This window comes from Molossus molossus, unplaced genomic scaffold, assembly GCF_014108415.1.
Source record: "Molossus molossus isolate mMolMol1 unplaced genomic scaffold, mMolMol1.p scaffold_m16_p_31, whole genome shotgun sequence".
NCBI classification, from domain to species: Eukaryota; Metazoa; Chordata; class Mammalia; order Chiroptera; family Molossidae; genus Molossus; species Molossus molossus.
Genome location: NW_023425368.1, coordinates 2,296,062 through 2,320,033, shown reverse-complemented (window position 1 = coordinate 2,320,033; position 23,972 = coordinate 2,296,062). Strand labels below are relative to the sequence as shown.

The following is a 23,972-nucleotide window of genomic DNA, read 5'->3' as shown; positions in this document are numbered from 1 at the left end:
ACGAGCCAAGGGTTTCCTGTCACCTGTAAGGGGCTGGGAAACCTAATGGAGGACAGGGGTCCTGAGGACACCCTGAAGAAAAGAGGCCATAGGGAGCAGGTAAGTGCCAAGGCCATGAGGGGAGCATCTAGGCCAGCTCCGGCTGCTATAACAAAATACCATGAGCTGGGGAGTTATCAACAACAGGAACTTATTTCCCACAGTTCTGGAGGCTAGGAAATCCAGAGCCAAGGGGCCAGTCAGTGCCGTGTCTGGCAAGAACCTTGTTCCTGGTTGCAGATGGCTTCTCCCGTCTTCATGGGGTAGAGACCTTGCTCGCTTCCTGGCCTCTTAGACAGGCACTTGTCCCATCCTTGATGGCTTGTGACCTAATTACCTCTGAACTACCTAATTACCTCACCTCCAAATACCACCACATTTGGGATTAGATGTCAACAGACAGACTTGGGGAACACGAACCTTCAGTCCACAGCAGGGAGCACGCTCAGAATGTCTGAATGTGGCAGAAGTGGAAGGAAGCCGGGCTGACCGGCTGGAGTTCAGGAGGGGACCTCGCACTTGTCCTCCCAGCGAGGTGGGCACCATTGCAGGCCTCTGAGCAGAAGGCATGGTCTGACCTCACCACTCTCAGGCCCGCAGGGCAGAGCAGAAGCAGAAAGCATGGGGTGAGCTAACCCAGGAGGTCACTGGGGGACGGTGCGAGCAGGCAGGTCTGGCGGGTGGGTGTGGGTGTGGGGACACAGGTGGCCTGGGCAGCTGGGTGAGCGGTGTGGCCCTTGCCTGTGCTGGGGGAGCAGCCAGAAGGGCGCTTCAGGAAGCATGTTGAATCTGAGTGTCCTTGGCTGGGTCAGACATCTGAGTCAGCCCAGGTGTGAGAGACGAGGGTGACAGGCCCCGGGTTGAGCCTGGAGTGTCCAGGTGGGAAAGTGGGCAGGTAGGGGAGACGGAGGCCATGAGGGGAAGAGGCTGCGGAGAACCAAAGGGGGCCCGGGGGGCAAAGAGAAGGACGCCCCTGCAGGAGGACACCTGGCCTCTCCTACAGGGCAGACAGGAGGGAGAGACCAGGCCAAAAGCACCTGCCCGGCTCAGATCCACCCCAGGAGACATCTTTGAGGACAAAGATGGCATTGTGTTTCTCAGACAGGTTTCCTCCAGCCACATCCCGCATCTGTCACACCAGGTCCTCAGACCGAATCACGCAGCCTCACGCGTGGGTATTGGGGTTGCAGCCCAACCCACCAGTCCGATGTCCGCCTGGGGCCTGAGTGGCCTCTGCCCAGGGCCGGCCCGCCCGCCCCGCTCCGCCCCGGGGACCAGCCGCCCGCCCCGCCCCGTCCCGGGGACCAGCCGCCCGCCCCGCCCCGGGGACCGCCTGCCCGTTCAGCCCCGGGGACCAGCTGCCCGCCCCGCCCCGCCCCGCCCCGCCCCGCCCCGCCCCGCCCCGGGGACCAGCCGCCCGCCCCGCCCCGCCCCGCCCCGCCCCGGGGACCAGCCGCCCGCCCCGCCCCGCCCCGCCCCGCTCCGCCCCAGGGAACAGCCGCCCGCCCCGCCCCGCCCCGGGGACCAGCTGCCCGCCCCGCCCCGGGGACCGCCTGCCCGTTCCGCCCCGGGGGCGGGGACTCCGGCGCCTTCCGCTGACACGGCGGCTACAGGCTACTTCTCCCTCCGACCCTGGGGCCCTGAGCGTCGCGGCCGGGCTCCGGTGACCGCAGACACGGAGGCGACCCCTCCCAGGGCTCCGGCCGGCCTCTCGCCCCCACAGCCCCTCCAGCACCCGGGACTGCCCTCCCCACACCCCGCTCCACCCCGCCCCCAGGAGAGGCGTTCGCGGAGAACACAGAGGCGTTCCCATGGCGGATGCCGGTGAAGACCCCACCATGTTCACTGCCCACTCTCTGCCCAGTGACCCCCGGCTCTGGGCCACCGTGACCAACGCGTACTTGGGCACACGCGTGTATCAGGATACCCTGCACGTGAATGGTGTATACAACGGGGCCTTGGGGGACACACACCGAGCCGTTCTGCCCAGTCCCCTCAACGTCCAGCTGGAGGCCCCCGCGGGGACGGGAGAGCAGCTGACCACGACCTTTGTCCTGGACACTAACACAGGTAGCCACTGCCGGTCCTGCCCACCACCCCCTGCCCTTGTTCCAGGTTAGTGGGGAACCCCCAGCGGTCCTATCCTGGCACGTCCTAGCTCAGGATGCCCGGTTGGAAGAAAAGGAGTCCCTGGGGGTCTGCCTTGCAAACTGGCAGAGGGTGGGGGGACTCCTGATTGGCAGGGGCCTGGGGTCTCCACAGCGGCCGGAGCTTCCGACACAGGGCAGTTGGGCTCCGGAGGTGGGTCCACCTCACTGAGGGGAGAGGTGGACTCCACTGCCCGCACAGAAAGGCCAGCAGCTTTGTGACTGTCCTCGCTGTCCCTACATGGGGCAGGCGTGTGATGCGCCTGTCTTCCCCTCTGCCCGCCCAGGCTCCTTTCTGCACACTCTGGGGGCCTCCCGCTTCCGGGCCTCGCAGTGCATCTATGCCCACCGCACACTGCCGCACGTCCTGGCCTTCAGCGTGTCCATCACCCGCCTGGCTGCGGGGAGCTGGCCCATCACGGTGCTCCTGCGGTCTGCCTTCTCCCCAGAAAGCCCGGACTTGGACCTGCACCTGGGTCCTGATGTCCAGGGAGCCCGGTGAGGAAGGGGCTAGGGGCCAGCAGGTGGTCCGGGATGAAGCCTGGCCCTGAGACACAGCCGTGCTCTTGCAGGTACCTGTATGGCCGCACACTCACCCCTGAGCAGCCTGGGGGGTCACAGCAGGAGGTGCACATGCTGTGGACTCCAGTGCCCCCAGCCCTGACCCTTGGGGAGGGCGAAGAGGATAGGACCTGGGAGTTCCTGACCGTGGTGGGCAGCAGCCAGGAGGAGGCCCGGGCCTGCCTCACTGAGGCCCAGCAGCTGCAGGCGGGGGGTGCTCTGTACACTGCCCACGTCCAGGCCTGGGCCCAACTCTGGGAAGCCTGTGGCCTGGATGTGGTGGGGCCCCTGCCTCTGCGCCAGGCCCTGCGTGGTGCCCTCTACTACCTGCTCAGCGCCCTGCCCGAGGCCGGGGTCCCAGGATATGTCTGCCATGGACTCAGCCCTGGCGGCCTCTCCAACGGGAGCCGCGAGGAATGCTACTGGGGCCATGTGTTCTGGGACCAGGTGGGCACCCCCCACGCCCAGCCTGCACCTGCCACACAGTGGGAGGCACACTGCCTAGAAAGGGGCTGTGGTGGGGGAAGCACAGGGGCCATGGCAAAGGGGAGGGCTTCCTGGAGGAGGTGCTGTCTTGGCCGAAGGATGTGTGGGAGTTTTATGGAAAAGTGATTCAGGCAAGAGGACCAGAGGGTACAAAGTCCCAGAGCTGGGAGAGTGCATGGCATCTGGCCAGAGTCGGGAGGGGCTCACCGAGCAGGAAGAGCAGCTGTAGAGGGGCTGCTGGCGCGTGAGCCTTTTGAACTGGGGAGCAACACAGACAGGTGGATGTTCTGGAAGGACCCTCACAGCTGCTGAGGGGATGTGGGTGGCAGACAGTGAGGCCTTGGCTAGGAGTGGGAGCCAGAAGCTGGGATTGGTGACCAGTGGGCACGGGAGGGTCCAGAGAAGCTGACGCTGTAGCACACTTCACCCTTGGGCTTGGAGAGCCTGCGTCATTCATTCCAAGTCAGGCAGCCAGCAAACAGCGAAGCAGGTGCCACTCCAGGTGGCCCACACCGGTAGGTGAAGCGCTGAGCTGGGCACCAGAGGGTCTGAGTTGGAGATGGGGATGTGTGGTGGGCAGGTGGGGAGGGCCTGGGACACACCCAGGTGGGCAGCCAGGAGCTGTGCTGTCTGAGGCCCACCGGGGCAGAAAAGGGGCGGGGCGAGAAGGGTGCCAGAGCTGACAAGAGACCCATCCACTGTACTCAGGATCTCTGGATGTTCCCCAATGTCCTCCTGTTCCAGCCAGAGGCTGCCAGGGCTCTCCTGCAGTACCGCATCCAGACGCTGGGTGGAGCCCTGGACAACGCCCGGAACTTGGGCTACCCGGTGAGGGACCTGAGTACCCAGCCTGCTAGGTCCCTTCCAAGGGCTTGATGTTGCCAGACCCCTCTCTGTGGGGGCCCGGGGCACCCTGGATTCTTACAGGGGCTCAGCATTGTACAGGTGGGAGCAACAGCCTGGCTGGGACCTAGCTGGGGGCTCTCACTGCCCTGGGCAGGGGCAGCACATGATGGAAACCGGGCAGAGACCACCTGGCCTACACTGGGGACCTGCAGTGGCTACTCAGCCAGCAGGCACCCACAAGGACACCCGGGAAGTTGGTGCCCCCACCTCTGCCCTCTCTGGCTGTAGGCTGAGAGTGTTGGGAAATGTGTGGGGTCCTCCAATGCCCCCGCCCAGGCCCCGAGGACAGAATCAGGTCTGTGACATCCCCCACCCTCAGGGAGCCAAGTTCGCCTGGGAGAGCGCCGGCTCTGGCCTGGAGGTCTGCCCCGAGGACGTGTACGGGACCCAGGAAGTCCACATCAACGGGGCCGTGGTGCTGGCCTTCCAGCTGTACTACTACAGCACCCAGGTAGGCACTGCCGTGCCCACCCCCACTGTCTGGGACTTCCTGTCTGGAGCTAGGCCTTCACCTGGGGATGCTTGGAACGGTGGACGTTGGCAAGCAAGGCAGCGCCCACTGGGAACCAGAATCGTGGGTGCCGTGGCCTCTGTTTGACCCCCTGCTCCCCCAGGACCTGCAGCTCTTCAAAGAGGCTGGTGGCTGGGACGTGGTCAGTGCTGTGGCCGAGTTCTGGTGCAGCCGTGTGGAGTGGTGCCCTGCAGAGGAGCAGTACCACCTGAAGGGTGAGGGCATGGCAGGGAGTGGACGCTCATGCTGGGGAGTGGATGGTCGTGGGGGAGGGTAGAAGGTCATGGGGGAGTGTAGACAGTCATGGGGGAGGGTAGACGGTTATGGGGGAGGGTAGAAGGTCATGAGGGAGGGTAGATGGTCATGGGGGAGGGTAGAAGGTTGTGGGGGAGGGTAGAAGGTCATGAGGGAGGGTAGACAGTCATGGGGGAGGGTAGACGGTCATGGGGGAGGGTAGAAGGTCATGGGGAGGGTAGAAGGTCGTGGGGGAGGGTAGACGGTCATGGGGGAGGGTAGATGGTCATGGGGGAGGGTAGAAGGTCGTGGGGGAGGGTAGACGGTCGTGGGGGAGGGTAGACGGTCGTGGGGGAGGGTAGATGGTCATGGGGGAGGGTAGAAGGTTGTGGGGGAGGGTAGATGGTCGTGGGGGGGTAGAAGGTTGTGGGGGAGGGTAGATGGTCGTGGGGGGGTAGAAGGTCGTGGGGGAGGGTAGACGGTCGTGGGGGAGGGTAGACGGTCGTGGGGGAGGGTAGATGGTCATGGGGGAGGGTAGAAGGTTGTGGGGGAGGGTAGATGGTCGTGGGGGGGTAGAAGGTTGTGGGGGAGGGTAGATGGTCATGGGGGAGGGTAGAAGGTTGTGGGGGAGGGTAGATGGTCATGGGGGAGGGTAGAAGGTCGTGGGGGAGGGTAGACGGTCGTGGGGGGGAATGGCTGTTTCTTGGCCAGCCCCACCCTGACCAGTGGCATTGGGCAAGTCTGAGACCCTGCACTAATCATCATATTGCCCTTTGTGCCCAGGAGTCATGCCCCCCGACGAGTACCATTCAGGGGTTAACAACTCCGTGTACACCAATGTCCTGGTTCAGAACAGGTCAGATCCAAGACCCCCCCCCCAGCCCCACTGTGGGGGAGCCAACCAAGAAGGCTAGAGCGCAGCCCCTCCCTGCCTCTGTCCTAGCCTTCGGTTTGCTGCTGCCCTGGCCCAGGACCTGGGTCAGCCTGTCCCTGGCCAGTGGCTGGCGGTGGCTGATAAGATCAAGGTGCCCTTTGACCTGAAGCAGAACTTCCACCCCGAGTTTGATGGGTACGAGCCTGGTGAGTGGATTCAGAGCTCCTTGGAGGCCCCTCTCCCTCCTGACACCCGAGAGCCCCCTCCCCCCATCAGCAGCACCTGTCTCCCCCCAGGAGAGGAAGTGAAACAGGCAGATGTGGTGCTCCTGGGGTACCCTGTCCCCTTCTCCCTGAATCCTCAAGTTCGCAGGAAAAACCTGGAAATTTACGAGGCTGTGACATCCCCTCGAGGCCCCGCCATGACCTGGGTGAGATGTGTGGTGGTCCTCTCAGTGCCCCAGCCCTGCCCACTGGCCTCTTGCAGTGGACCTCACCCCACGCGTCCTGACCTCTGACTGCAGAGCATGTTTGCCGTGGGCTGGATGGAGCTGAGGGACGCCGGGCGGGCGTGGACACTCCTGGAGAGGAGCTTCGGCAACGTCACCGAGCCCTTCAAGGCCAGCGGCCAGCCTCGACCCCCCCCGGGCGCCTGCCTCCTGCTCCGGCCCTGGGGGTGGCAGTGGGGCCCAGCCCTGGGAAGTGACCTGGGAAGGCCTGAGCCTGGGACCCTGGCACTGACCGCCTCGCCCTGCAGGTGTGGACGGAGAATGCAGACGGGTCCGGTGCCGTGAACTTCCTGACAGGCATGGGGGGCTTCCTGCAGGCGGTGCTCTTTGGGGTCACAGGGTTCAGGTGAGTGGGGTGACCTGCAGGAGGTGGTCACCTGCCCCTGCTGGCCCTCCTCAGGACCTTCCCCTTCTCCCAGGATCACCAGGGCTGGTGTGACCTTTGACCCCATGTGTCCGGCGGGAGTCTCTGGCGTGTGTGTCTCCGGCATCTCCTACCAGGGGAACAGGCTTCACTTCTCGTTCTCTGAGGGCTTGGTGACGGTCCAGCTCCGCACCCGAGCAGGACCCCAGGCACCCCCACTGGAGGTCGAGCTGTGGCCATCACGGGCTCGGCTCCCCCTGCCCCTAGGTAGGCTACTACCCCCGACCCCCCTAAAAGCCCAGCACCTGTGACCCCCAGGGTGGCCCCTTCTCCCTGCAGGACACAAGATCTCCTTCCCCTGCTCCGCTGGCCGGATACAAAGGTCACTCTCGTAGGAAGCAGAGGCAGCAAGTTCTGCTCCAAGAATATCCGGGAAGAACTTTGAAGACGTTGGAGCCCACAGCATCCCCTCTGGGACACCTTGGGGCCTTCCAGCCCCACAGAACCCCTGCCTGGTGCTGTCCTGGGCCCTGCCCCTGACCCACCAGTGCTAGTGGCTTTAGGGGCGTCTCTCAGGTCCTCCCCTGTGGCACTTCCTATGTGGGGGCCCCAGTTGGCTGCACCCTCTCCTCTTGGTCGCCCCCCTGGCCTGCCGTCTGCCTCCCACCCACCCTCAGCTGGCAGCCACGCTCATGGGCTCCAGCACAGGTCTGGACTCGTTGGCCTGAAGTTCAGGACTGCGTCTGGTCTGAGCTCCTTCCCTGCCTAAGCCCCACGGACGGACGGAGGCTCACCCATTGCTTCCCACACACCGGCACCTGCCAGGCCTCGAGGCCCTTCCCCAGCGGCGTGGGGCTTGGCAGACAGCTCTGCTTGGGAGGCAGGCTCAGGCCTGGGTGTGGGGGGCCTCGGGGTTGAAGGGTGTCGGGGGGTTCGCCCTGCGGAATGGGTCTCAGCTGCAGCTACACCACAAAGAACTTTATTTCACGATACTGAGAGTCAGTCATGGTTGGTCCAGGTGTTCTTGGCTGTCGTGGGTCCTTGACTCCTCTGCCTCTGGGCCACTTCAGTCGGACAAGCCCGGCACCGCCTTTCCTCAGCCAGGCGGGGTGTGGAGCAAGTCCCCGTACCTTCTCTCCCCAGCGGAAGGACCCAGCCCAGTATACACGGGCTCAAGGCTACGGCCCTGGGCCCATCTGTCCGGGGCCGGCTGCTCTGGGCTGGAGGCTCTGCCCAGCTTCCGCTGGGGCCCGAGCCCTGCAGTTGGCACATCAAACGGGTCCTCGGGTTTGCAGGGATTGAGGTGAAGTGGCATCTGCCTGGGGAGGGCACTGCCTATGCCTGAGGGGTCAGTCAGGGCTGTCTGCTGGAGGGGCTGACCGGCTGCTTCTGGAGAGGGTGTGAATGGACCGAGTTTCCAGCCAGTAACTTGCTTGGAGTGAGTAGGTGGGTCCCATCGCCTGCCCCTCCCAACCCCCTCCCTCTGGCAAGTGTGTTCTGGAGAGAGGTAGTCCAGGTTCTCCAGGAAGCAGACGCCAGGCCAGTGAACTGGGGTGGGTGGAGGCGTGGGGGATCCCAAGCCCAGCTGTGTAGCTGTGGGGGGCTGGGGGCAGCACATGGGGCAGAGTACCCTCCGAGGGAGGGGGCCAAGTTGCAGACCAGCCCATGTGTCAGTGCCAGCTCCCCAAGGCCCTGCGGGGGGGTCTCAGGTGCCACGGGCTCTCCTTCACTGTCTGAGGCCCCACAGGTGTGCTGAAGCAGCAGGGGCAGCCCCAGTGCAGCGGGCCTGCGGCCAGGTGAACACGCGTTCAGTGGGGTGCAGCCCTGGGAGGACACTGCTGCAGGTGCATGCCACCTGCGTCCACACAGGGTGACCCTCTGAGGGCTGGGGGTGGCAATGCCTATGTGCTGGGCTCAGGGCCCGTGGCAGCCAATGGACTGAACTTGATCGGGGTCCCTCAGCCAGCCCAGGATGCAGCCTGGGTGCTGATGATCTTATCCCCTCCCCCCCCCCCCCCCGGCTTGACCGCACACTCTGTCCTCACACCTGGGCAAGGGCTGGACAAGCTTCACTCCCCTCACAACCCACAGACCATCCCATGCTGGGGACATGTACCTGGCCACACAGGCCACCCTGCTCCCAGCCTCTATCCAGCATGGGTGGGGGGTGGGTTCCTTCTTGAGCCAAACCTAGAGCTCAGGGCTGTCCGGCTGCCTCCATACGGCCCAAGACACCGCCTTGGTCCTTGGTCCGACATGGGACTGGCCAGTGCAGCGGCTCCATCCTAAGGCCCTGCCAGCACACATCTCTGCCTGCTCTGGGGGCTGGCTCAGGCCAGCACAGACCCTCAGCTTGAGGCTGGGGCGCTGTCGCTGGCAGGCTGGGTATAGCTGGGCCAGCTGTTGGGTGTCGCAGGGGGTTGGGGAGGGGATGCTTTGGGGACTCCAAGTATAGCAGTTAAACAGACCTCCACCCCAGCCCAGGCGGAGTGGGCAGGCAAAGGGGCTCCCTGGGGACAGAAAGGACCTGGGCGGGTTGTTCAAAACCCTGAGCCACCCTGTGCTTAAGGCCCCTGCAATTAGCTGGCCCTGTCATTGGCCTGGCCACAGCAAGGCCCAGGGGACCTCACCCCAGCCACACAGGGTGTGTGCATGTGGTTAACAACCCCCTCTACCAGACCACTGGTTCAGGGGGTGCACAAGGGAGTACCGAAGATGCTCAGGAAACGTCCTCAGCCCCAATTCCCCCTCTCTGCACAACTGTGTGGGTGGGGATGGTCCTGTCAGCATGAGTGAGGTGTGTGCATGGAGGACGGCATGACCACCCTGTGTGCGCGTGTCCAGCCATACCGGCCGCCGCAGGAGATGAGATCTCTCAGAATCCACAGGGACCCACACAGTGGCCCACAGACAGGAACACACGGGAGGGCTCTCACGGGCCAGGGTCTCCCACTTACCTGGCATGCAGACACATGCACGAACACGCATGCACGCACACAGACGGGACAGGCTCACACGGAATCCGAGACGCCCCACTCATGTCTGAAGACAGGCCCCTAAACCACAGTGCCCAGCAGGGCAGCGGAGATGAAAAGCTTGAGTTTCCAAACTTGACTCCAAAACACTCAGGCGCCTCCGCCCAGAAGCCACAGGCCGCCCAGCGCCAAGGGGACAGTCGGAGACCATAGCCGCAAGCAGGACATCAGAACGGGCGACCCGCCCTCGATGCCGTGGTTCATGCGGGGAGTTTGGCTGTGCGTGTCCCTGGGTGGCTCCCCTCAGGAGGACACCCTCCCCCACCCACCAGGAACAGGCCCAGATGGCACCTTCTGGAACCAGGCACTTTTAATTGTGAAACCCAGGCTGAGCCTGGTAAGTGGGGAGAGAGGGTCCGGCTGGGGGAGGGAGGGAGGGGACCGAGGACCATCAAGGTTAGGGTGAAGCCCCTGGGGTCCAAAAGGGCATCTTTGGGGTCAGCATTAGGTGCCCAACTTGGAGCTGGGGGGTGGGCACCAGGCCCTAGAGCAGTCGGTGTCCTGGGGTCGGGGTCTCTGGGTCAGGACAGGGATCGGGCCAGCCTGTCAGTCATAGTCTGAGTCGTCAAACTTGGTGCTGAAGAAGGCGGCGGAGTCCTTGGCCAGCCGGGACAGGTGCAGGGCACCAGTCACCACCAGCGCCAGGAGCAGCAGGGGCGGCACCAAGGCCCACATGGTCGCCAGGATGTTGTAGCACTTGGCCTTGGAGCCTAAACGCCGGGCCTCCTCCAGGTCTCCAGCCACCTTCTGGTCTCGGGCCTGCAGACAGCAGCAGGGCCAGGTCTCGAGGGTGCTGGGGCCTGGGGAGTCCCGCCTCCCCCGTCCCAGGTAGCACTGGGTCCACACCTCAGAGGACCATGCTGAACCCAAAATCTGGGTGGAGAGATGTGCCCTGAGGGGACACTGCCCTGGGCTCTACCCAGTCCCATCACTGCCCCCAACTGGTCCCAGGTTTGGCCCCAGGGGGAGGGGGTCCTCAGCCTAGGGTGGGGCTGAAAGGGACCCCTGTCTCCTCCCAGGCCAGCATATCCTTCAAGGACCCTCAGTGGTAGGAAGTCTGCTGGGGTGCTGAGACCCTGCCAGAGAAGCTGGAGCCAGAGGGCTCTGCTCCCAGAAACCCCAGCATCTGAGAGGGCCCCACGGCCTCTGTGCTCTTCGGAGGAAACCGCACCTCTCCAAGGACACCCCTCGTGTTTGAGACGCACCCGCCTGAACGCAGACGCCTTCAGCAGGTCAAGAGCCCCTTCCAGCCCCCCTAAACCCACCTGCCCGCATGGAAAAGCACCCTCCCACCCCGCCCGCCCACCTTGATGGAGTAGGCCAGCGCCAAGAAGCCCAGGCAGCACAGGTTCAGGTAGAGGGTGCTGAACACCGACCAGATCAGGTGGTCTCTGGGCGGGGGTCTCGGCGCCCCCAGCGCGACGGCCGTGTGAGAGGCGCAGTCGGCCGAGCGGGCCGTCGGGGCCCGGGGGTCCTCGCGGGGGTACGCCGTGTCCATGGGTTCCAGCGCCGTCGCCGCCTCGCTCCGCGGCCGCTCTGGGGGCGCCCGGGGCCGCTTATACCCACCGCCGCCCGGGAGGCCCAGCGCCGCCGCTAAATATAACAGCAAATTACAGCCCGAGCCCGGCCGGCCGAACGCAGCGCCCCGCCCTCCTGCCGCCCCCCGCCGCGCGAGCCTGGCTGGGGGCCCAGGGGGGGCTGCGGACCGCCGCCAGGGCCGCGCACCCCGAGCCCGCCCAGAGAGCCCCGGCACCGCGGACGCCGGCGGCAGGATGGGTGGCTCAGGGGGACCCCGCCCTCCACAGACCCCACCTTGGCACGCGGATCCCTGACACCCCCGTGGGAGGCTGCTGCTAGGGGTGCACTGGCTGCAGACACCCCCCAACGCCTTCTCGCCTGCAGCAGTGGACGGGTGCCGCCTCCAGGCCCTTGGTGGTTGCGAGGGAGCCTCAGCTTGGGGAAGTACGTCCTCAGGACCAGGGGCTGACGCCCAGACCCTCCATCCCCAGAACTCGGAGTGTCGGCTCTGCCCATCCCCCCCTTCGGGTCACCAGTGTCCAGGCTTGGGAACACCAAGTCCCTGCCAGCCTCCTGTCCTGCAGGACCACCTTCCCTGGGCCTGAGCCCCTCCTGCTCAGACGTGGGGCCTTCAGGAGCAGGGGCGCCCTCCTGGGGGGCATCGCCCACCACAGACAAAGCACAACTCTCCTTTGGCTCAGGAGTTAGGGTGCTGCAGGGGTCGTCATAAAGGAGGTGGGGGGAGTTGAATTGTCAACCCTCCTGGGTGCCAGGACTGGACGGAGAACCCAGCAGGAAGAGCTGTCACCACAGACCAGAGCCAGCAGGACTGACCTCACCCACAGCTGGACCAGGCAGCCCAGCTCCCCCAAGGGCAAGGCTGGTGTAGAGATGGTTCACCTCCCGGACAGCAGCCTGTGGCCACCTGCATTTCTCCAGCCTCCAGGGTGACAGTGCAGGGCACGAGGGGTCAAGCTGAGGAAGGCCCATCCCCATGTGCATCTCGGGCCCTGGCACAGGCTCACCCCCAAAGCCTGCGGGCACTGGCAGCGGCTCCAGGCAGCCCGGAATCAGGGAGGCTTGTCCTTTGGGCCAGAGCCCTTGGCTCAGGGCTCAGACATTGAGAAGGAGAGACCCCCCTCCTAGAACCCTGGTCCAGCTGTTGGTCCCACAGGGAGGCCAGAAACCAGGAACATCTGAGAAATTGCCGGGCCCCACTCAGAGCAGCAAGCAGGTGGGCAAGGAAGGAGGCGGGCTGTCTCAGGGACAGGCTGGGGCTGGGCAGTGCCCCTGCCCAGGAAATGTCTCCGTTGTCACACACGGGAGCACTTTATTGACTTCAGTTGCAGACAGGTGTGTCTGTACAAAGAGCTGAATAAATGGGTGGGTGCCTGGGGCGGGGCAGCAGTGGGTGGGGAGGACGTGGTCACCTGCCGGGGGCATTGACTAGTAGCCTCTGCCACTCTGCTTGACATTCACCGCCTTATATAGGTTACTGGGCCCACAAACATCAGAACAATGAGTATGATGGTCACAAAGACGGCCAAGACCAGGGCCCCGATGTTCAGACTTCTGGCGGTGGACCCATAGGCCTGGGCCCCAGTCATGTCTCCCACCATCTTCCGGTCCCTAGACTGGGGGAGAAGAGATGGTGAGGGGGGCCTGGAGCCGGTCCTAGGGACAGCCAGGAGCTAAGACCCAGGTCCTCCCTGGCTGGTCCCTGCCCAGACCAGCCTCCACCCGCCCTCAGCCGGATCAGGGACCCTCCCCTCCCTGTTCCCTGGAGCCCGAGCAGGACAGGGCCAGGTGGACCCTCCCTCACAGCCTCTCGGCCTCTCCAGGAGTCTCAGGGCTCCACCTCCCTTTGTCCTGGCCCCTTGGCTGGCCCCACTGGGGGTCATCATCTTTGAGAACCTTTTCCTTTTTCTGGACCAGACCTGAGGTCTGAGTTAGATGTGAAGGATGAAATTTCCCCAATTGGGAAGGAAAGGAGAGCTCTTGGGGATGGTGGAGACATAGCGTGGCCCTCCCACCACAGGCACGTCCATGCAGCCCCACCGGGAACCCTCCCTGGGAATGCACCCCCTCCCACCACAGGCACGTCCACACAGAAGAGCCCGCACCTGGAGGCCCCACTCCCAAGGCCATCTGGGGATGAGACCTCTGGGGGCTCACACACACGTTCTAGAGAAGCCCCCCCCACACCCACCTTCACGGAGTAGGCGAAGGCCACGATGCCCAGGCAGCAGGGGTTGAAGAAGATCGTGTTGAACAGGGACCAGACGATGTGGTCGGGCACTGCAGTCTCAGCCTGGATGTTGACCACGGTGGACATCATGGGCTTTGAGTTCTGGGGAGCCCCCACGTCTGCCACCTGGAATTCCTCCTTGATCATCTCCAGCTTTGGGGAGCAGGTGTGGTTGCCGGGAAAGAAGTGTCCTGAAGCAGAGACCTGAGCAGTGTGGTTGGGGACGTTGAGACAGTGCTCAGGGCCCCTTCCTCTCTAGGGTAGTTCTCATTTCTCAGAAGGGTGTATTTCCTGGTGTTTGGTGAGGTAGCCATTTGGCTGGGTCCTAGAAGGTCACGTCATACTAGAACAGTGTGGGAGTCTAAGTGGGGGCTCTCCCATCCAGGCCCTCAGTCAGGACTTATCTCAGCGACCCCCCTGCGCGAGGCTGTGGGCCCTCGGACTTTCCCCGCCTGGAATCACCCCGCCTCAGGCCTGTGCCAGTCTCACTGTTCCCTGCGGGCCCCTACCGTTGTGCACGGACCCCGCACTGCAGCCCCAGAGGTGCTCTGTACTGGTTCCACTTTCTTCTTGATGTAGCACTTTCTGGTTTTGGCAAGTTTTCAATACCTTCCGGAGGCCAGACACGCTCCTTCTGAGGGTGTTTGCGTTTACCTGCCGGCGGGATGGGCTCAACGTCTGCTGTCCGTCGACCGAAACAGTGACTCCGGCACGAGGGTGGGAGAAGGCTCCCTCGACCACGTGCTGGTCGTGACAAGTGTGGGGGCCACACGGTGCGTCCAGTTTTCAAAATTCAACAGCGAAGACGTGTGCATGTCGGCGTAGGTGAAGGCCAGCGATGACGTGTAAAACCATAAAATGGGGGCAAAGAATGAGAAAATGGCAGCAAGATGACATACAATTCGGTGTGCTTGCCTAAAGCTAATTTTCCACACTGGGACAGCAGGGAGGGTGCATAATGTCAGGTGAGCAGAAACACTCTACGTCCCAATGACTTTTCTGCTTCCCACTCCTTGGCTGAGGCCTGGGAGCTGTAGGGCCTGGAGCCCATGCCCCCGATGTGGAGGAAAAGGGGACACATGCTCACCCGACAAGCTCAGGGGAGGCCTTGCAAACTCAGAGACCTAAAGTGACCACAAAGGAGGGTCTGAAATTAAAAACTTTAACTAAAGCAGTTTATAGTGGGTGGTCATGTCCTAGGCCGGCATCTTCCCTGACACAGGTCAGTCTTTACCTTGACTGAGCCTGTCCATTGTCTTTTTGCATCTATGACGACATGTCCTGGGAATGTCAGGGTAACTCCCCTTTTCCCAGGCCTCTCAGGGCACAGTCAATGCACCAGGGCGGAGACCACAGTCCCCTGTTTCCATTATCATGTTGACTGTTGACTGTTACCTGTCCTGTCCCCACCTGTGTAAAAGGTGCATGTGTCTATCATTGTACTTTTCATCCAATCCCAGAGGTTTCCCCAATTTGCTCTCTCCCACTCCCTGATCGATCACCAGTGGATTTTCTTCGCTTTCCATTGTAATGTGTCAAGTGAGTTGCAAAACTGCCCTTCTCTGGAGCACTATCGCAACCCATTAAGATTCTGCTTCCTGGATATTGTTGACGGTTTGGCTCAAATAAACTCACAGAAAATCTCCATAGGTTTCCCCCTGGCTGGTTTGGCTCAGCGGCTAGAGTGCTGGCCCATGGACCAGAGAGTCTCGGGTTCGGTTCCCGCTAAGGGCACGCACCTCAGTTGCAGTTTGTCCCTGGCCTCGGTTGGGGTTGTGTGGGAGGCAGCCAGTCGATGTCTCTCTCACATCAATGTTTCTCTCCCCCTCTCTCCCTCCCGCTAAAAAAATTTTTAAAATACCTCTATAGGTTTGAACATTTGCTACCTTGACACCGACCTCAGCCTGAGCGCTTCACCCCATCCAGGACCCAGAGTGGCACCAGCGCCCTGTTGCTGGTCAGAGCACACAGAGGAGAGATGCCAGGAGCCAGCTTCATATCACAGCCCCCAGGGGTGAGGGTTTGGCCGGTGGTGCAGGCTTTGGAAAGAATTCATGACTCAGAGAAGAGACACTGAGGAGGTTTGTTTTACTTTCCAAGGGAGGAGCAGGCCAGTGGTTGATAAGCAGCACAGGGTGGCAAAGACAGAGAGGGTTGCTCTTCCGTTGGGATTTCAGGGAGTAAATGGCAGCTGTAGCAAAGCAATGAAGAAGGGAGAGGGAGCGTGTTGAGGTTGACCAGGTGCCGGGGTTGTCTTGAAACATCACGGTTTGTTTCCTTTCCAGGAGATAGTCCAGCAGGTGTGGTAAGGTGACTTTATCAATGTTTTCTCAGGCCTGCAAAACAAGCTTTGAGCTAAAGTTATACGGGGTTCAAAAAGGGGAGGCCTGTCTGGAAGGGAGGGGGAAGGGGACTTTCTATTCACTGGGCTGGTTGGTTTGAACTGTCACAGGGCTGTTAAAATAGTAGGGAAGAGGGGGTGGGGGTCCAGCCTTCAGCACAGCTCTCATCCGTCCGCTTTTGAATAGAGGGGAAGCTTGAGTCAGAAGAGCCAGCAATCTCTGCAATCGCTGCGTTTCATCACCAAGTGCTTCTCATCAACGGTGGGAAAGCCGTAACAAAGGAAAGGAGAGGCCTGTTTTCTGTCCTGACAAAAGGGAGGGGTGACAACCCCTTATTGGGCAATCTTAGTCCCCTTCCACACGCTGAGAAATGTTGGCAAAATGCCCCGAGCTTTTCGACAAATGGCATACGATAAAGTGCAGCTCACGGAAGCCAGACATGCCCTGTCTCCAGCTTGCTGTTTGTCCCTGGGGGAACATCATCCTAATGGGGTCCTTCTTCAACTTGAGCCCAGATGCTGGGGGCAGGGGGTGGCTGGCCCTCCTCCAGCCCGTCAAGGCTGGACGAAGTCATGTCGACCCTCGTTTCTGTCACCAGTGACCGGAGACATTGTACCAGGAACGCAGCACAAGCCTGTTCTGGGCTAAATTCAACCCAACTTGATGCTGCTGATGCCGTCCTCCTGTGCCCATGGGCACTGTTCCCTGGTCCTCAGTCCTGGCCGTGCAGAGGCTGGGCACTCCAGGAACAAGGGCAGGGGCAAGAGCAGAGCCCTGGCAGGTTGCCGTGGCAGCTGGATCACTCCCGTACTTGTCACCAGGGTTGTCACCTGAGCCCGTGTGGGTCCTGCTGATGCACCAGCTACTCCTGCCCCTGCCCTGCCTCTGCCCTAACCCCTGGCCATCTGAGCATGGCCCAGGTTGTGGCTGTGCACTGAGGTCTCCCTTTACCCAGCCACTCCTCAGAAGTTCTCATGGGCCTCTGCTGCTCTGCTACCTAGAACATCACAAAAATGTTGTGTTCACCGTGCAAACAAAAGCATGAATCAGAAGGATAGATGCCCTCCCATGCTCTCTGCAGCATTATCCACAGGAGCCAGAGGTGGCCCACACAGGAGACAGTGCAGTCCACAGAAATGGTCCCCAAGGAAGTACAGACATTGTGATGACTAGAAGAAGACTCTCAATCACCTATCTGAAATATATTCAAAGAAATAAAGGAAACCATGCCAAACACACTAAAGAAAAGTGTGAGCCCTGGCCGGTTTGGCTCAGCGGTTAGAGCGTCGGCCTGTGGTCCGGAGAGACCCGGGTTCGGTTCCCGCTAAGGGCATGTACCTCGGTTGCAGTTTGTCCCCGGCCCTGGTTGGTCGTGCGAGTGGCAGCCACTCGATGTGTCCCTTTCGCATCGATGTTTCTCTCTCTCTCTCTTCCTCTCTCTCCCTCCCACTCTATCTGTACAAAAATGGAAAAATGTCCTCGGGTGAGGATTAAAAAAAAAAGGAAAGTGTGAGAAGAATGTCTCAACAAATAGAAAATATCAATAAAAGGTAGAAGTCATCAAAAAAGAACAAGTAGAAGTTCTACAATGGAGAAGTACAAAAACATGGGAATTTTATAGAGGACCTCAGCAGCGTATTTGAGACAAGAAAGAGTCAGTGAACTTGAAGGTAGGTCAGCTGGGATCATCCATAGATGTATAAAGGCACACAGGAGAGTATTACTCAGCCCTGAAGAAGGATGAAATCTTGCCGTTGGCAACATGAGTACACCTCGAGGACATCCTGTTAAATGTCAGACAGAGGATGACAGACAGCTATGATCTTCCTTCTATGTAGATTCAAACACAAAAATAAAACAAAAAATCATATATACAGAAAACAGATTGGTGGTTGCCAGGGGAGGGTGGGTGAGAGAAGTGGGTGAAGGGGGCTCCAAAGGTGCACCTTACGTTCAGCTGTAAGGTGAATACGTCATAGGGATGTAAAGCACAGCATGGTGACTACAGTTAATAATACGGCATTGCAGCCCGGCTGGTGTGGCTCAGCGGTTGAACGTCGACCCTGCACCAAGAGGTCGCCGGTTCGATTCCCGGTCAGGGCACGTACCCGATCCCCAGTGAGGGGCATGCTGGAGGCGGTCGATCGATGTTCTCTCTCATCGATGTTTCTATCTCTCTCTCCCTCTCCCTTCCTCTCTCTCTAAAATCAATAAAGAAAAAGAAATTTAGCCTGGCCAGTTTGGCTCAGCGGTTAGAGTGTCGGCCTGCGGTCCAGAGAGACCCGGGTTCGGTTCCCGCTAAGGGCACGTACCTCAGTTGCAGTTTGTCTCTGGTCCTGGTTGAATCGTGCGGGTGGCAGCCACTCGATGTGTCCCTTTCACGTCGATGTTTCTCTCTCTCTTCCTCTCTTTCCCTCCCACTCTACCTGAACAACAACAAAAAAAAAAATGGAGAAATGTCCAGGGGTGAGGATAAAAACAAGAAAAGAAAAGAAAAAGAAATTTAGAAAAATAATGATACAGCATTGCATATTTGGAAGTTGCTAAGACAGTGGATCTTACAAGTCTTCATCACAAGAAAAACAAGAAAATGTGTTTATGACGATGTGAGGGGAGGGACGCTACCTGCATCTGTTGTGATCACCTCACAACCTGTGTAAATACTGGATCCTTATGTTGTGCACCTGAAGCTACACGATGTCGTATGTCAACCATCTCCATTTAAAAACAGAAAGAAATAGATTTTTAATTTTTATTTATTTATTTTTTATTGATTTTAGAGGGAGAGGAAGGGAGAGGGAGAGAGAGATAGAAACATTGATAAGAGATCATCGACTGGCCGCCTCCTGCATGCCCCCCACTGGGGGTCAGGCCCACAACCTGGCAACCTCTTGGTGCAGGGTCGACACTCAACCACGGAGCCACACCAGCCAGGCAGGAAATAGATTTAAGAAGAAATTCCCCATGTGGCTTTTCTGCTGATTAGGGCAAGCTCCTCTGTGGGAAAAAGGTAAAAACTGCTCCAACCAATCCACATGCCAAAGCCTAGAATGTCACGTGGTGAAACGCTGGTCTTCTCTGGGCCCCAGGAAGAGCATGTTCTGACGACAGCGAGATGAATGCAGAAACCAGTAATAAACGATAACAACAGATAGACAGACACACAGCAGTATGTTCCTCAATACTTAGCCGTAAGTGAGAAATCAGAAAATGAATTTTTAGAATCTGAACTGTATATGAGCTGAATATGAACATTTGGTGCGTGATTAGAATTAAAATGCAAAGGGGAAGTGGGGCAGGTGACAAGGTTAAAGTCTTCTAAGGTCCTTTTATTGTCCCGGAAATGTTTACATCACTAATATGTATTGGAATTTAATAAATATGAGCTACACTGTATAACCTTTAGGTGAAGCATTAAAAGTACAGGAGCCCTGCCCTGCTGGTTTGGCTCAGTGGTTTTGCTCAGTGGTTGGAGCACCTGGCCAGGGACCAGGGAGTCTCGGTTTCAGTTCCAGTCAAGGGCACGCACCTCAGTTGCCGTTTGTCCCCGGCCCTGGGTGGATTTGTGTGGGAGGCAACCAGTCGATGTGTCTCTCTCACATCAATGTTTCCCTCTCTCTCTTCCCCCCTCTCTCCCTCCCTCTCTCCTTCCCGCTCTATTTGAAGATGAATGCAGAAATGTCCTTGGGTAAGGATAAAAATTTTAAAAAGAAATAAAAAAAAAAATCCTGGCTGATGTTCAGTGCTTAGAGTGTTGGCCTATGCATCAAAGTGTCTCAGGTTTGATTCCTCCTGGTCAAGGGCACATACCTGGGTTGCAGGCTGGACCCTGGGCCCCTGGTTGGGGTACGTGCAGGAGGCAGCAATTGATGTGTCTTTCTCGCGTCAATGTTTCTCTCTCTCTCTCTCCCTCCCAAACCCTTCCGCTCTCTCTGGAAAAAAAAAAAAAAATCAATGGGAAAGTATCCTCAGGTTTGCTGTTAATCCTCACCTGAGGATAATTTTTCCACTGATTTTTAGATAGAGTGGGAGGGAGGGACAGAGAGAAACATTGATATGAGAGAGACACATTGATTGGTTGCCTCTCACATGACCCCGACTGGGGCTGGGGCTCCAACCTGCCACCCAGGCTTGTGCCCTTGACTGGGAATCTAACCCACAATCCTTTGGTCCCCGGCCTGACACTCTAACTGCTGAGCTGAACCAGTCAGGGTACAAAAAAAAAAACTTTAAATATATAAACAAGCATATGTACAGGGTGATTTCAGCAGCAGTGGTAAAGTGACATCTCCCCCCACCCCAAAGCCTCTCTGCCATAAACAGCAGTAATAACACTAGAAACACTTGTAAGAATAAAGCTTTTTAGAAGTCTTGGAATTATAAAATGTTTGCACTAATCTGGGTGTGGTTTAAACAAGGAAAACCCCATAATCTTTGTAAGAACAGTGGTTTTGTGGTGTTTCAACTTCCCGTATTCTCCTCAGCCACTCCCATCAGCCTTTGGGGACTTGAAACCCGCACACCCCGGGGAGGAGCTGTGAGGGTGGAGCTCCTGCCCAGCGCTGTCCCCATCCCAGCTCCGCTGACCTCACTCAGAGCCCCCCAGGTACACCTGTTCGCAGCTACAGGAACAACCAGGAGCACTTGTTTATCACCTATCAGGCGGGTGGGAGCTGGGGTGGGAACAGTAAGGCCCTCAGACAGCGGACGGGGAAAAGCTGGGGGTGAGATGTCCCCAGGGGACGTTGAAAAGCTACAATAAAGATTTTAGCCCTGGCTGGTTTGGCTCAGCGGTTGGAGCGTTGGCTTGCGGTCCAGAGAGTCCTGGGTTCGATACCCGCTAAGGGCACGTACCTCGGTTGCAGTTTGTCCCCGGCCCTGGTTGGGTCGTGTGGGTGGTAACCACTCGATGTGTCCCTTTCGCGCCGATGTTTCTCTCTCTCTCTCTCCTTCCCACTCTATCTGAACAAAATATCAAAAAGTGTCCTCGGGTGAGGGTAAAAAAAAAAAAGATTTTAAAGTGGGCAAAGGACTTGGATCACATTTCTCCCGAGAAGAGGACATACAAAGGGCCAACAAGCACGTGAGAAGATATTTAACATTGTAATGACTAAGAAATGTGAATCCAGCCATGACCAGGTGCCACTTCCCACCCATTAGTATGGCTGCTACCAAAATATCAGAAAATAGCAAGTGTTGCAGACAGAGGGACATAGACCCCCTCATGCAGCGCTGGTGGGAAGTGAAATGGGGTGGCTGCCGTCACACTCTAAACAGGGTCACCACGGGACCCGGCCATTCGAATGCCTGGTGTCTGCAGAGGTGTGAAAATATATGTCCATATGGAAACTATACACTGTGATTATGGCAGCACCCCACTCATGTCCAAAAAGTGGAAACAACTCAGATGCCCAGCAATGGATGAAGGAAAAGACAAATCCATATGCATACACACAGTGAGATATTTTTCAGCCATACAAAACAAACGAAGTCCTGAAACAGGCAACAACTTGGATGAACCTCAAAAACATTTTGCCAAGAGAAGAAAGCCAGGCTCAGAAGGTCACATATCGTGTGATTCCTTGTATATGACATATGCAGAAGAGGCAGTTCCATAGAGACAGGGATTCGTGGTGCCCAGGAGATGGGGGAGAAGGAAGTGAACGGTGATTATGTAATGCACACAGGGTGTTTTTCTGGGGTGAAAAAAAGTTTAATTGAGACAGGTGTTGGTTGTACAACACTGTGAATACTCTAAATGACACTGAATTGTACACTTTCCAATGGCTACTGTAAGTTATGTTAGTTTCTTCTGAAGCCAGATACGTGTGTAAGAATACGCTCATGCCCAGGAAAGACTGGCAGGGTTCTATGCCCTGTTGCAGCTGTACCCCAACACATTCCCTGAACCCTTTGGCAACCATGTGGGGCTTACCGATTTTAGTCGTTTAAGTAATCTCTGTCCAAACACTAGTTCACCACAAGTTTCATCAGAGACATCTGTGGCCATAAAAACAAAGCAAGCAGAATTACTTAAGAGACCAGCACAGGCAGGAGCGATGACAACAAAAAAGGAGACAGCCACCCTGGGAAGAAGGGGTGAATCTGGTTTTCCAATGGCCACAGTCTATAATTTAAAAAGCCCATTTTCAACCAAAGAATTATGAAAAATGCAAATAAATAAGAAACTATAGCCTATACACAGGGAAAAAATATAGTCAACAGAAATTGTGTCTGAGGAAGTCTATACATGTAATTACTAGAAAAAGGCTCTAAATCTCCTATCTGAAATGTGTTCAAAGAATTAAAGAAAACCATGTCAAACAAACAAACGAAAAGTATGAGAAGAGCGTCTCCCCAAATCAAATATATCAATAAAAAGACAGAAATCGTCAAAAAACAACAAGCAGAAATGTTGCACTGAAAAAATAAAATTAGAATTAAAATTTTGATGGAGGAGCTCAGCAGCACCTTTGAGACAGAAGAGAAAGAGTCCGTGAACTTGAAGACAGGCCAATGGAGATTACCCAGTGTGAGGAACAGAAAGGAAATAAAAGATAAAAAAAAAAACGAACTCAGCCTCAGAGGCCTAGGGCTGCATGAAGCATATTAGCACATGAATGATGCCGTTCCAGGAGGAAGGGGAGATAGTAGAGGGGCGTAAATAATATTTGAAGAAATAAGGGCTGAAACTCCACAGATGTGATGAAAAATGGTAATCTACACATCCAAGACATTCAACTCCGAGAAGGATGAGACAAAGACATCCAATCTACGGAAAGAAAAGTAAGGAGAGAATCTTGCAGCATCAAGAAAGAAGCAGCTGGCCATGTACCAGGACCCTAAAGAAGGTCAGGATGGACCCTTCATCAGAACTTGGAGGTGGGGAGAACAGGACGCACAAAGTGCTGAGAGAAAATGGCTGTCAATCAAGAATTCTGTACCCAGCTAAATTCATCTCACGAAAGGAAGGAGAATCAGACATTCTAGATAAACAAAAACCAGAAGCAGCTTGAGACTGCAGACCCGGGCTACAAAATACCAACAGGTCTTCTTCAGGCTGAAATGGAAAAACAGCAGTCACTCAGCTGAGGGGGAAGAAATAACAGCGCCCGTTGAGGCGAGGATCTTTGAAAATATAAAAACAACGGTCTAAATATTATTTTTTCCTAACTCCGTTCTCCTGTCTGCTTCACAAGTCACATGCACCGACAGCCTTTACAGATCCGGCATGTACACCACTCATCTTCACATGCAGTGAACGGACCTCATGCGTGTGGCAAAGATGACACAAACCCGGAGGGAGAGATCAGCTTTGCAGGAGGAAACGGTGTGCCATTTCACTGAAACTACATTGAGATTTCATTACACATTAAAAGGTTAATAGAAACCCCCAAGGCAACCACTGAGAAAGTAACTTGCAAAAAATGTAGTAAAATAAATAAGAGGAAAATTAAAACACAAATGATCTATTTCATAAAAAGAAGGCATGCCAAAATGTTGCGGGTTCAATTCCTGGTCAAGGCACATACCTAGGTTGTGGGTTCAGTCTCTGGTCGGGGAACATACAGGAGGCAACCGATTGATGTTTCTCTCTCACATCGATGTCTCTCTCTCTCTCTTTTTCTCCCTTCCTCTCTCTCTAAAAATCAACAATAAAAGAAAAACATATGCTCAGGGGAGAATGGAAAAAAATAGAAAATAAGACATAATACATAGAAAAAATGGCAAATTGAACACATACATTCCCCTTAACAATAACTATATTAAATGTAAATGGATAAAACAACCAGAAGACAGATTTATGGGATGGATTTAGATAAAAAGATGTTTGATCAAATAGTTGCAGTCTACAAGTGACAACCTTCTGATCTGATGACACAAATAGGTTGGAGGTAAAGGGATGGGAAAACGTGTACCCTGAAAACAATACCCAAAAGGGACATGTACTGGTGAGACTACTATAAGATGACAATACCTAAATTTTAGAAAATATTTTATTTTTTTCTTTATCGATTTTAGAGAGAGAGGAAGGGAGAGGGAGAGAGAGATAGAAACATCAATGAGAGAGAACATGGATGGGCCGCCTCCTGCATGCCCCCCACGGAATCGGGCCCACAACCTGGGATGTGCCCTGACCGGGAATCGAACCTGCGACCTCTTGGTGCAGGGTCGACACTCAACCACTGAGCCACACTG

The 23,972-nt window shown here is 57.3% G+C and overlaps 3 protein-coding genes across 3 annotated transcripts; 1 reads left to right on the top strand and 2 right to left on the bottom strand.

Annotated features, from left to right (window-relative positions):
- The first annotated feature begins 1,850 nt into the window (after nucleotides 1-1,850).
- Nucleotides 1,851-7,910, top strand: PGGHG (protein-glucosylgalactosylhydroxylysine glucosidase). Its single transcript, XM_036281091.1, has 13 exons — nucleotides 1,851-2,109; nucleotides 2,474-2,684; nucleotides 2,759-3,194; nucleotides 3,942-4,061; nucleotides 4,459-4,590; nucleotides 4,754-4,865; nucleotides 5,668-5,740; nucleotides 5,828-5,964; nucleotides 6,055-6,188; nucleotides 6,282-6,377; nucleotides 6,515-6,612; nucleotides 6,686-6,897; nucleotides 6,970-7,910. The coding sequence occupies exons 1-13, from the start codon at nucleotides 1,851-1,853 to the stop codon at nucleotides 7,023-7,025; spliced, it is 2,076 nt and encodes a 691-aa protein (XP_036136984.1). The 3' UTR covers nucleotides 7,026-7,910.
- A 2,293-nt stretch (nucleotides 7,911-10,203) lies between these two features.
- IFITM5 (interferon induced transmembrane protein 5) lies at nucleotides 10,204-11,185 on the bottom strand. The gene is made up of 2 exons (XM_036281173.1): nucleotides 10,972-11,185; nucleotides 10,204-10,424 (listed from the first exon to the last, which is right to left on the bottom strand). The coding sequence occupies exons 1-2, from the start codon at nucleotides 11,161-11,163 to the stop codon at nucleotides 10,212-10,214; spliced, it is 405 nt and encodes a 134-aa protein (XP_036137066.1). The 5' UTR covers nucleotides 11,164-11,185; the 3' UTR covers nucleotides 10,204-10,211.
- Nucleotides 11,186-12,395: 1,210 nt separating this feature from the next.
- LOC118643144 (interferon-induced transmembrane protein 3-like) lies at nucleotides 12,396-16,347 on the bottom strand. The gene is made up of 3 exons (XM_036281051.1): nucleotides 16,279-16,347; nucleotides 13,393-13,686; nucleotides 12,396-12,817 (listed from the first exon to the last, which is right to left on the bottom strand). The coding sequence occupies exons 1-3, from the start codon at nucleotides 16,345-16,347 to the stop codon at nucleotides 12,659-12,661; spliced, it is 522 nt and encodes a 173-aa protein (XP_036136944.1). The 3' UTR covers nucleotides 12,396-12,658.
- Between the last annotated feature and the right edge of the window lie 7,625 nt (nucleotides 16,348-23,972).

Excerpts from the sequence above, each read along its gene's own strand:
- PGGHG (XM_036281091.1), top strand. The coding sequence starts at position 1,851 with ATGGCGGATGCCGGTGAAGACCCCACCATGTTCACTGCCCACTCTCTG. Across the intron at positions 6,189-6,281 it reads GAGGCCCCGCCATGACCTGG|AGCATGTTTGCCGTGGGCTG; the intron begins GTGAGATGTGTG and ends CTCTGACTGCAG. Across the intron at positions 6,378-6,514 it reads ACGTCACCGAGCCCTTCAAG|GTGTGGACGGAGAATGCAGA; the intron begins GCCAGCGGCCAG and ends CTCGCCCTGCAG.
- IFITM5 (XM_036281173.1), bottom strand. The coding sequence starts at position 11,163 with ATGGACACGGCGTACCCCCGCGAGGACCCCCGGGCCCCGACGGCCCGC. Across the intron at positions 10,425-10,971 it reads CGCTGGCCTACTCCATCAAG|GCCCGAGACCAGAAGGTGGC; the intron begins GTGGGCGGGCGG and ends TGCTGTCTGCAG.
- LOC118643144 (XM_036281051.1), bottom strand. The coding sequence starts at position 16,347 with ATGACTTCGTCCAGCCTTGACGGGCTGGAGGAGGGCCAGCCACCCCCT. Across the intron at positions 13,687-16,278 it reads CCCCCAGCATCTGGGCTCAA|AGAGGAAGGGGCCCTGAGCA; the intron begins GTTGAAGAAGGA and ends GAACTACCCTAG. Across the intron at positions 12,818-13,392 it reads CCTTCGCCTACTCCGTGAAG|TCTAGGGACCGGAAGATGGT; the intron begins GTGGGTGTGGGG and ends CTTCTCCCCCAG.